General features: G+C 40.4%; 1 protein-coding gene across 1 annotated transcript in view; it reads right to left on the bottom strand.

The window, feature by feature from the left end:
- DOK7 (docking protein 7) overlaps positions 1–12742 on the bottom strand; it is a 479904-nt gene that overhangs the window by 413274 nt on the left and 53888 nt on the right. The window contains exons 3-4 of the mRNA XM_069203471.1: positions 10380–10610; positions 5302–5502 (exon numbers count right to left, since the gene is read on the bottom strand). Of these exons, the coding sequence (XP_069059572.1) occupies positions 5302–5502; positions 10380–10610 (432 nt within the window). The remainder of the gene's footprint in view (positions 1–5301; positions 5503–10379; positions 10611–12742) is intronic.

The raw sequence follows: 12742 nt of genomic DNA on the forward strand, positions 1-12742 counted from the left end.
GGATAACCTGTACCGGCTTCCTGGCACATAACACCAAGCTAGGGGGGTAAGACTATCCCAACTGATACTCCTGCTATGCTCTTTTGACAAAACAAAAGAGTTAGATCTGTTTCCATGGATTCCTTGGGAATCAGAGTGTCATGTTCAAGATTGCTGATAACATCTTTTACCCTGGCCAATTTAAGGATTTTGGATGTGGCCCTATGAGCTTGCTGAAACAAACCAACAATTACTAATTATATAGGTAGATTAAGGACCTGATTTAGAACTTGGCCGACAGGTTACTCCATCACAATGCTGACGGATATCCCGTTCGCCGAAATCTAAATCCCATTATATTCTATGGGATTTCGATTTTGGCAGATTTTATATCTGTCACCGTTGTAACAGAGTAAGCCGGGTTCCAAATCAGGCTCTAAGTCTCTGTATTCTGAACTTATTGTTATGTACACACTCCTACTAACCTCGTGGGAACCATATGACACATCTAGCTAGTAACACCTTTCCTCAACAGAGCATAAATCAGTGGGAGGCACGAGAGACACCTACCAGTTTCTTTGTGGGGCTTACGAAATCATCATGGAGCGACCCCAATAATTTCTGGGAACAGGTCAATACCTTTTTATGCTTAAAGTAATTGCCAGCTCAGTAATACACAACAAAGTATTGGCTAAAAAAAATCATAAATTTCAATTTATACTTAAATAGGAACAACATAACTGTTTTAATGGGGGAACTAGGAAATATAGTGGAATTCATCAGTCTAAAGTCTAGGACATTTTCTAAATCCCTTTTGACAAGCACAAATTCTTATTAGCCCAGTTTCCCAAAACAATACCATCTTCTTTCCATTGCTAGGTACCATTAAAATCATATTATGAGCTTCCATATTACTCAGAAAGAACATCGTAAACATAGGCATAATAACCCTTCCCTACCCGCTTGATGGAACCTTCCACCGACCCATTACCAAATCAAATGCCAGTTAACAGTGATGCCCGCAACTCAGACGTCTTTTTTTGTAAGCCCGTTGCACCTTCCCTTCCGCTTTTGCTTTCTTTGCCTTTTTGACCAACAGGACTATTTGCTTTGCTTCGCAGAAGAAAAAAGTAATGCTGAATCAGCCGAGTGTTCAATAACATTGCACCTTCAAACTGTATTCTAAATATGTCTTCCTCATTTCTCTTAGGCATGATTGGCAGCTATGGCAGTTTAAGTGGGATGCACCTTGTGTAACCGAATGTCAAATACTCACGTGCATCTATTTATATAGCATGTTTGACAAATCCTGTGCACGTTTTTAAAAACGTTTTGAACAGATTGCACAGTTATTCTTTTAAAAATTACAATGTAAACATTGAAAAGCGAGTTGGTTGCAGAGATTGTTAAACTAAACAACACATAAAACACACATCCCTTGACCGACATGCGAGGGTCAGGGGAGGCGTCGACACTTCAACTAAGTCTGTGATTGTCACCAAGAAGAGCTGGCATGAAATATATTTCCCTCTAATTTAATTTCACATCTTCAAATGATTACACAGAAAACAAACTGCTAGAATTCAATATCCGAACTATAGACATACAATCCGGTTCATGTTGTTAAACACACTTAAATTAGCATTTTCAGTAAATTCCATTCACTTCTTCTTTTCAAAAAGTGATGCAGGCATGTTTAGGCGAGAAGGGTAAGACTCCTCATCTCCTCAAATAATTTGCATTTGATTCACAACAAAACCAGAAACCGATGGACTGATTCACAAAGGTGAATTTAGTTCCATAGCATGTTTACGACCAGGTCTACCTTTTTAACACCTGCTAGGAATTTACTAAGCGTTTTCTATCAAATTTAAATGGCTTTAGGACTGTCAATTTCACCACAAGAGCAGGGATGTCCGCAAATGTAAATCCCACCACAAAAAGTATAGGTAAAAAAATGTTCCTAAGCCTGAGTGTACTTTTCCATTTCACATTCCCAGAAGTACCCGTGGAAAGCTGTTTCCAGGCATACTTTCAAAAATGTCATGGGACGTTTAAAAAAAATCTACAATTCTCCCTGCATGGAGTTTTACATAAAAAATAAATCCATGGTGTGGGAACTGCGCCCTATGTGCTTGCACACACTTTTTTCTCCTGTGGCGAAAGCCATTCTCCTATGCCCCCATCAAATAAGGGAGTGATCTCATCCCGTTCCGGAAGGGGACTTATGCCAGTCCTGTGCTGCAGTAAATCTCTGACTATTTCCATGGGGTACACGTGTTGGATTGAATGCTCACAAAGATACATGTTTGTGGGTGTTCCTAAACGTCCAAGCTACCTTTCCTTGGAACGCACTCTTTCCACTTCTTGAGTGGGAATACAGGTGTGGAATCCTACCAGTGCTTAATTTGTGCTTGTTGTTTCCGGTGCTGAGCACCAGCACTTATTTTTGAGGGTCGGGGCTTATTCTTCTGCCTCAAGCGTTTACTGCGAGCAAAAGACACATATGGGAAAGACGGAGGAAGGGAAAAATGAAAAAGCGTCACAAAAGGATAAAGTAGAAAGCTGCTAATGTGAGCTGAAGGGGCAGAGAGTGGCTTTAAATGGATTGAGGAGGCCCGAGATGGCTTCAGGATTACCCCGCCTCAGTATTCCGTGTTCCCACATTTAATTGCAGCAGCCGCGTGTTTAAGAGGAGGGCTTTGGGCACTGGCACCTTTTTATTTACAAATTAAGCACACATGTGGTCGAGATATCCACACATACAATACCATTAACTTCTGTCAGAAATAGCTCTATGTACTCTTGGTAGGTGCAAAAAAGTTATATTTGGTCAAAATTATGTGTTTATGGCCACATTTACCTTTGTGACTCTGTCCGTAAGTCACTAACGTCCACAGTTACAAGATGTAGAAGACATCCTAGTTTACATAGTCAGAAATACATACTCTCAACAGGGTGAAGATATGTTAAGCGAATGATGCATCCTGATCTAATTAGATACCCAGGTTTTTACTTTGGGTTTTAAGACTGTGGGTCTACCAAAAACTTCTGGAAGGAGTACCATAATTGCCCCCGGCTTACCCTCTTTCAAACTCCTAAAATAAGGGTATGATTGTTATAGATGATTGATAGTTTAGAATTAGAGAGATCAAAAGAAGGAAATAAAGCTCAGTGGCATCTATTAATGAATGATTCTTAACTTCAAGCTGGCTGAATAGAAAAAAGGCTGTCCGAGATGATTCATGATGGGCCAAATCAAAGAAGATTTTACTTACGTATGTAAATCAGTATGTAAATGAGTTTAATCTAAAACTGTATTTTGAAAATAACTCTATGTTGATGTCATGAAACTCTAATGGGGCATGGATATTCTCGAACAACACTGTGCACCCCTTGATTAGAGTTCTCCTCAACACCTGTAACTGGATCATTCATATCTGGAACAAAGATATATGAATAAATCACGTAAGATTAAGCTTTTCCTAATTGAATATGCTCTCTTAGCACATGGGAAGGTTTCGCTGTGTTTAAATATATTGCTGAGCATAAAGTTAATTTTGTTTTTAACTTGTCTGACCAGGAAAGTTCTATTTTAACTGCATAATTAACTTTCCTAACCTTGTATATATGTCGCATTAACCTTATCAGAAGAATTAGTTCAGCCCCCTCGAACCATAGGTTGGTGCGTCATTCGCATTACAGCCATTGGTTACTGTAACTGTGAGTCATGACGTCAGAGATTTTCCTTTCCACAGACTTGCAGCCAGTTGATTGGAAAAGTAGCTGCAAGAGTGTACACAGGGGGCGTGTCTATTTTCTTTTCATAGTAGTACGAAAGTTAAGTGTCTGTTGCAGTTGATGGAACAAAGTAAGATCATGGTCCATGATTGGGGGGCCTCTTTTGCAGTGGCAGCGGCAGATTGTTTGCAGCCTTTTGTTGCTTCAGCCTTAACTGTGAAGGTAGTGTCGGTCCAGCTTTGCAAACGTTGCCAGTCTTGCTTGTGAGCCTCTCCTTTTCTTGGCCAGGGGTGTGATAGCACCATCGTTAGCCATAGCATGTAAAGCGCCTTCTTCTCTATCAGCGGCCAAAACTGGAGCTTGAAGCTCTGGAGCTGATCCGGCTTTTTCAGTTCCCTCTTGGAGATACAGCATTGGAGGGAAGGTAGTAGAAAATGGTGTAATGCTTAGCATCCACCTGAGAGGGATTCTGGACGCAACGCATACAGCTCCCCCTCTTCTTTCAGTGGCCCAGTTCCCTTCTGTTCTCCCAGTCCTGCCGATCATGGTGTTGCAAGCGGCGTAAATTCCCCACCCACTTCAGTGCCTAGCTTTGGACAGAGGGCAAATACAGCTATACTTGTCGCTCATCTGTGCTCATGGGCCTATCTCGATACTGCAGTTCCCTGCAGATTGCGCAGTGTCCTCTACATGTAAAGAAGATTAGTGTGCACATTTGAACATGAATTAATGACTGCTGAGTGATGAGGCATATCAGAACAGGCATTATTGATTATCGAATGGAGAAGCAAATCGGAGCATTCACTGGGTCCTTTTGAGTGCTATTGATGGGAAGACACAAGTTTTATGAATGATGTTGCAAATATTAACATGTATTTAAGATCAATAGGTGATGGAGAACATTTGAACATGCATTTCGAATTAATAACTGATAATGCAAATCTACCCTTTTGCTCATTCCACACATATTCAGCCACCCATGGACTAAACCATTTATCCATGTAAACATTCATCCAAACATCCATCCACTCAGTACTTAGTTCCCTGTCAATCTACTTACTTTCCCACTTATCCAGGCACTCTGTCATGCATTGATCCATTCACTCAATCACTAGCCCATTTATCCTTTCAAGTACCCATTGACTTATTCTCACATTAACCCATTCAGCCAGTCACACAACCATGCACAAATTTCACTATACAAAAAGGATTAACCTGTTGGCGTTGTAAATGTGAGTTATTCATTGTTTGTGAGCTCACATTATGTTCTCTGGGTTAGGTGGCACACTTAGTTGTATCAACTAAGTGTGCTTATAGCATTGTAGTACAGCTTTATCCGGCTTGTCCCCCTACGTATATGGAAATGTTCACGCTTTAAAAATACACTTCAAAAACCTTTTGTTTTAGAGGAATAATGGACTCAGTGCTGTTGAAACATTATTCTCCAATTAGTAGCAATGCAAAAGTACAATCATTAATTTAGTCACAATTGTACAAGATGGATGTTAAAGAAACATGTTCAAGCTAGACAATTTTATCTGTATAGTAAACAAATTAGACAAGGGTAAGCGTTGTACTTACAGTACCCACACCGTGTACCTCCTTCAAAAACAAATCCATTGGGAACAGACCCATAGCGGCGCAGATCCGTCAACTTCCACTGCCCAATGACGACAGGGGGGAGGTCCCGCGCAAGCACTAGAATGTCATTGCAGATGTGAAGAGTAGCAGGTCCACTCTCCAGTTTGGTACCAGGCAAAACTCCAACATGAAATCGGTACACTGTTGAATGAGACGGAAAACGTTCATAAGTAAACACAGACTAAGCAGGATTTCGGGGGATAGAATTCAGCTACTGGTTAATGAACATAAAAACACCCATTTACGGTTTAAACCATGGTAGTCAACTAAGCAATTATCCAGTGATCCAGCACTCCGTTTTGTAAGATTAGCTTAGTAAACAGTGCACATAAAATGTTCTCGTTGATGCTCTCTTAGTGCACTGTCATTATTTAAACATCATAGCTGTCTCTTGAACTGTCCTTTTTTCACATTTAATTTGTTCCGAGGCAGTGTTTTTGGGGTGCCAATGATGGGATATCCACAGACCAATTGAATTGGATTGCGAGGGTGTACCTGTGGAACCTGTACTCTACAAGAAAGTAGCCAATGAGACCCCTTCCCCAGGTGGAGAGGTGATTGCACATCCTCAGGTAAGTAACTGCTATGATGGGGTGCACTGAACCACAGAACAGTAAAGATGTGTTCACTAAACTACTTGTTCTATGACCTGTCAGGATGTAGAAGGATGCAATAAAGTAATCCCTGAGGTACATCTTGGCATCAACCCTGGTGGGCAATACTCTACATAAAGAAGGCCTTCAGGTTGAAACTGGAACTTATAAATCTTATGGACCAATTGGCACCGAAATTGCTACTGAGAATTTTAAACAAGCATTGATAAAGCCAATAGGCCGTGGCGTTGAGACCTATTGGTTTTGCCAATGGTTTTTAGTGATGCTGTACAGCAAACTCAAATCTATGTATGCTTGCCTCATTTTGTAAGTGTGTGCATGCAAAATGAAGCAGGAACTTTATTTCCCTTTTTAATATAAATAAAAAGTAATGAGAAAGATGTTTTCTTTTATTTTGAGGCACCAGTGAAAAGATGTTGCACAGAGGAAGCAGGTGGGAGGCAGCAACACAGAGAGCAGAAGAGAAGGAAGCAATACGTAGGGTGAAAGCAACATAGAGGGAGCAGGTTTGGGAAGCAGCATGAAGGGTTGGGGAAGCACCATTGGTGAGCAAGAGGAACATGGAGCACTGTAGCAAAAAAGAAGTCATGGGCTAGAGAGAGGAATGTGGAGCTCTTGGGGAAAGTATATGGGCTAGGAGTCAATGCAAAGATGAACACAACATGGAGGGGTGGAGTGGTGTGAGGCAGAAGTACGTAGACAAGAGGGGGTAACACGGAGCATGACGAAGGTGTGGAAGAGCAGTACCCAAGAGAGACAGATGGAAAACACACATACATGCACTCTTGTGGAGTGCCTAACCAAACAGAAAAAACAAGTGCTTTAGTAGTGAGCAGTAAAAGGGCACAGGTACTGCATCCATGCTCTGGGGTTTCAAACACAAGAAGAGAAAGTAAAGCCCAAAGTAGATGAATAATAAAAACACAAGTAAATGACAATGACAATAAAGCCAACCAATGGAAAACAATAGGTGGGCATGAGGCCCACTGTAAGAAGACAATAGGTATTTTTGCCAATAGACTGCTTGCACTGTCTGGAAGGTAAGACTTAAAAATGACTACAGCTTAAAGAAAAACTCAGAGTCATATCCAGTATGAAGTAATTGGCAAAGTCCATGCTAGTGCCTGAAACAAACTTTCTTAGGAATATACATTTTCCCTGAGTCATCCCTTGCATTTATTTAAGGTGAATGGAATCTGACACAGCTGGGACATGTATTCATTTCTAAACCTAGGCTGTGAACGGCTTCACGGCATACTTCAGATCAGATATATTTAAATAAATCAGCCTTTCCTGGACAAAAATCTAATATTTAGTCCAAAATAAGATTAATGGAACAAGAATCAGTTTTTCAAAAAAAAAAATCTGAGCCACGAGTTAAAGAAAATAACAAGATATTTACATATTTCCAATGATGTCACACAATGATTGATAAAGTATAAAATACTTATATGATCATAACATAAATACTGGAGGTCAAATCTTCTAGACTGTGGTTAAAGATCCAAGTTTACAAAATGTTTGCCTTCACACTGAAATACGCAAATCAACTATATTTACCATACTGAATTACATGAAACTATTAAACAGTCTCTCTCTTGGTTTTCGACCTTATAGAAAAATGAGCAGAAATGCATGTTGTACATGCAGCAAAATTACTTCTTATTTTACTGAATTTCTAGTGTTTATTTCTAGCGACTATGCCATCTCACAGAAACCTGATTTTAATCCCCATTTCATTTAAGATCCTCATTTGATTACAATTATCTTTTAACTTGAAGAAACCAATTGCTATTTTCCTAGCAACAGTGTATGTAGCAAGACAAACTGGCAAATCAAACATTTATTCCATTAGTGATTTAGCGTCATTTAACTTACTTTCACAAAGGAGTTCAAGATTAATGCTTTTCAACCTCGCAGTTGAGTCACCAATAGGAAATGTATGCAAACAGTCCTCCTTGATTTAAATCAAATGAATAGGACCTTCATTTGGTCCCAGTTGCAACATGTTGAAATTATGATAAGCTTTAATCTTGAACTTTGTACACTAAATTCTAGCCTTTATTAGTACAGTCCACTAATTGGGTGTGAAAACAATGTTAGTTTGTAGACTTTGTGGAAGTTCACTACAATCCTAACAGCCACCCCTAGACCTCTCCCGGAAACCCATCCCGCCTTAACCCATACTGTTTAGTGGATTTTTGATAGTAATATGGTGGCCTGCAAAAAAAAATGTGAACGATACATTTTGGATATTAGCCTTGGATTGTATTGCAGAATGAGCTACATAATATGTATACTTTGGTTTAAAATGTTGACCACGCTGAATTATTAGAGTTATTTTTTACATTCGAGTGAAATACAGTGTGGGACCTTGAGACATTCACTGAGCAGGCTTCAAATTTTGATAATGTTAAGATTTTTTTTATGTTGCTTCCTAGTCACTATTGTAAGAGGTAGCTGATGTTGGAAAGTACTGCTTGACTTTTTGAGATTTGGTAATAGAATTGTGTTATCAGAATACCATTACAACAATATGTGGTTTTGGATAGATATTTGAAATGGTCCCCAAGAGCAGGGACTCTGTTATGCTTGTGATATTTTTACTTCTGACAGAGGAAAACCATTTGAGTAAGAAAAAAACATATTTTCAATTTAAACAGGGGAAAAACGTTGAACTAGACCAAAGGCCTCAATGGTACGGACTAGCCTGGATGACTTTTGGAGGAAGAAAATAGGCTGGGCAAATTAACCATACATTATCTTTAATCCCGATACACCATGCCAAGCTATCGCTATTAAGTGTGCTTTTAACTTGAGTAACATCAGCATCAATTGGGGTGCGGTAATTAAGGAGTATATACATTTTGCATGAGTTCACTTATTTTAGGATGCGCAAACTGACATCTTTTGCAATTTGCAGCTGTAATTTGTAGCAGGTTTTACATGTTGCAATTTGCAAGAGCAAACTCCCACTTCAGGCGCATTCTGCATCCAATTTGTCACCCCATTTTAGATGCAAACTTGAGTCTGCACCCTAACTGGGATTAGCAGGACAAATATAGTCAGGGACTCTGTAAAAAGAAGTGTTTGCTTTAATTGTAAATTGGCTGAAATCATTTTTTCTCCACTCAAGATGCTCACTTTGTTTTTGTTAGCACAGCCAAGACTACCCAAAGTTAAGTAGCTGTTCATGTTTTGTTAGTATGGAAGAGAGGCCTTACAGCAAAAAGAGAGGACTGGAGGCCCTCATTCTACGATTGTCTGAAATGTAAAAAGATCTTGACAAATGTGCGGTAACTGGATTTCCACATTAAAAAAAAAAAAAAATCCTGTGCACAATAAGAAACATAAAAAGGCAATATTTCATAAAAAGGCAATTTTTCAATCTGCATCACATAATCACTAACCTAAGCATTTGTTGCCCTGTCCATATACCCAATACAAAATCATAATCAAAATGCTGCATTCTAATCCGTAATTCATTGTACAGTTGGTGCCCACATATCGGATACAAAATCATAATCATGATGGCAGATTCTAATCCATAATCCATTGTGTAATTGGTGCCCACACTTTTGCCCACCTCTGCTCTTGTAAGCATAAAGACTAGTCTTGAGGTAGTACTTTGATAGTACTCTAGCCAACCACTGGTGGAAGGTCGGAGGATCAGATTTCCATACATTTAACGTGGCTTTTATTTAGAGAAATGTTATATTCCTATGTCAAGAAATAAAGTAATATTTCTTCACTGGACAGGAAATTCATGCCTTTTGGGACCAGTAACTGGACTCACTTGGCATCTTTTAATTATAGGAAACAAGGAAGTCTGGTTATAAAATAGGAGAAGTTTGCAGGTGCAGCCATGTCATAAGTGTGTAAGAGAACCATGTCACCCAAGGTCAAGAAGTGAAATGTTGCATTATCAGCCGGTGGAACCTCTATTGCATGACATGTGCGATTGGATAAAGTTAGAGTCTTCTGGTTAACTCACGAAGGTGGTGAGCAAGGCGATCTCAATTTCTATCAGTAAATATTTATTTTTCCAGGAGCCTCGAAGTTGAGCGAAAAGAATAAATTTTCCTGCTACCGGAGATGAATCTACAAATATTTTTTTGTAATGAAATGTTGGAGCATAACTAACAAGCTTATGGAATTTAGGGCCAGATGTTGCAAAGGTTTTTACCCATTCTGTGTCTATGGGAAAAAGTGTTCGTACATATGGCCCTTAGTGTCGAAGGTGTACTGCGGCTACTGCGCTGCAAGACGATGCTAAAGGCGGAATGTGAGCATGTTCTTTGCAATGTAAAGCTCTGATGTGAACCTCTATTCATTACAACTGTGATATCTAGCAGTAAACAAAACACTTGATTGTTGGCTTCATAATTTGAAAATGGAGCTCACCTTCTCCTAAGCTATAGCGGAGCCGGACATCCCAGGCATGCATAATGTCTTTATTGTCAAATCCGAGGATTACAGAATGAGACAGACAGACGATAGCAAGGGCTTGGCTCATGCCCTCATAGGAGAGTCCTGGATCAAGGCCACAGATGTCTTCTAAAGTCACACTGCACCGCTCCTTATGCCCTTTCGCTCTCTCCGATTTGTCCTTGAACACGAGCATCAGCAAACAGTCTGGAAAAGACAACACTGTCAAGAAATATCAAGTATACTTGGACATTGTACTGCAAGACATCTTAATCTTCTGATAACAACTGGGTTTGATGCGATTATTAAATAAACGTTCAAGACCGCGCAGGCTCCATTCAAAAAGGTACCGGCTTTCAAAAGATGTGTTTTCATGATAGGATATTTACCATGCATCGGTGCGAGCAGTACATTTTCCTTACGTGCAGTTATCGCCAAGTGGAGACGGAACACATGCAGACGTCTCACTCTGCTCAGGTGTGTGGTAAAATGGCGGAATCATTTTTGTCCACCCAGTCATTTCCACATTTCATTTCACAAGACTGCAGAGCACAAATATCTAAATTAAGCTGAGAAGACAGTGTGGGTGCTCTTTTCTTCAACGAAGGGGCCTCTCAGATCTTCGGTCGTGTGGATATCAGGGTCCTCAAGAACTACCACCGAAAGGTGGAAGTGCTCTGGGATATGCCTCCTTGCAGCCATGTAACACTGCTCAGAATAAGGTTAGGAAACATCTCGCCTGATTCTGGGCAGTGACTCCGCTTCCCTGGGCAGTACTGGGTCACATCACCCTGGCAGAGGATGGTTAGGCTCATCCCCTTTGGGTGTGTTCCCATGGAACAGTGGTCTGCCTCGATAAACAGAAACACTGCAGAGTCCTCATCCATCACAGTTTTGCCACTAGAGGAGAACTTGGCTTGGTATCGCCCAAATTTGGGGAATGGGTGGGAGTTACTGCTGGGTGGTACCAAGGTTTACGGGTCAATAGGCTATCTCTCTTTAAGAAATAAGGGCCATGGTTTCACTTTTTCACCTCACAAGGCTTTTTTATGTTTTAGTGTGTACTAACCTGTTGGCTTTTTCAATGCTTGTTGACAAATTATAACTAGAACAATATAATTCTTATAGCACAAAATTAATATAAGCAAACTGAACTTTGAAAAGAAGCTTAAACCACCTCATGAAGACAGGCATTCATTATTTTAAAGATAATGGTGCAAATGCGAAGAGTATTGATAAACACACTGCACATAGTTTCAAAGTATGTGACATGACCAGCAGAACAGCTGAAGAGCCGTTCGTATCAGTAAAGTGTGCACCTTGCATGTTCAAGTTGTAGTGAGACTCATGAAATCAGTTTTGTTGGTTTGACTAATAACAAGACATTATTTACTGTGCCTTTAACAGTCAAACACTTTGACACCAAGTACTTAATAAATCATTTTTTGTTTGTGCATACAACAATAACAAAAAACATGAACGTCTTGTAAGGTCTGGTGTTCGCAATGTTGTACCATTAACTTGATGCAGCGTTTTTGTGTAGGCAGTTACCTTGCACAACGAACATTTTGAACAGTTGCTTGGCCAGTGCTTTGCTTTCACGTATCTGAAATATTACAGACTACAACTGATCATCTATTGTGCACTTACGACATTTTAGGTTTCAAGGACAAAGGTGGTGCTTCAGTCCGAAAGCACGCCCCACTCGATCCAGAAGAATGCGGGGTCTCCCAGTGACGACCGCCGAGTCTCGCCTGGATATTAGCTTAATCATGAGTGGTGGGCTCAGGGTTAAAGGTCAAATTCCAACGTGGTCACTCGGGTCAAACTTTTATCGTTTCAAGGAGACAGTGCGTGTGGTCAACAACAAGTGCTTCCAACCGTGGCGCAGGCCACAACTGTGGTCTAGCTTGAGAAATGTGTGCACTTTACGAGTGGAAAAGTTGTTACACGGCAGGTGCCATTACATATGTGGAGCCTGCTTGTATTAGGGCGGAAAGGGGCCGTCTGCATGTTTCAGGAATGAATGTATGACGCACATTTCCACCAGAAGAAAAGTTAACGGAAACGAGCAAAGGCAATAAAAGGTACAGAGCATGACAGACACACGTTCTCGAATCTGACTGGACGTGATGCTGGACTCTGAGGTCCCCTGCCTCTGTGTGAGCACCCCCAGGGGCGCGAAAGGAGATCTTCTGGCTTCTTTGTTTCATAGCTCCCCGAGGTAGACTAAACAAGGCTTGAAATTAGAAAAAAGTGTGGATACTCGCAAGACAGATGTGCTAAAAGCAGCTGCAAGGAAACTGAAAACTACTGAATTCCAGGATTGGTTTGCTTCC

The sequence above is a fragment of the Pleurodeles waltl genome, chromosome 1_2 (genome assembly GCF_031143425.1).
Source record: "Pleurodeles waltl isolate 20211129_DDA chromosome 1_2, aPleWal1.hap1.20221129, whole genome shotgun sequence".
NCBI classification, from domain to species: Eukaryota; Metazoa; Chordata; class Amphibia; order Caudata; family Salamandridae; genus Pleurodeles; species Pleurodeles waltl.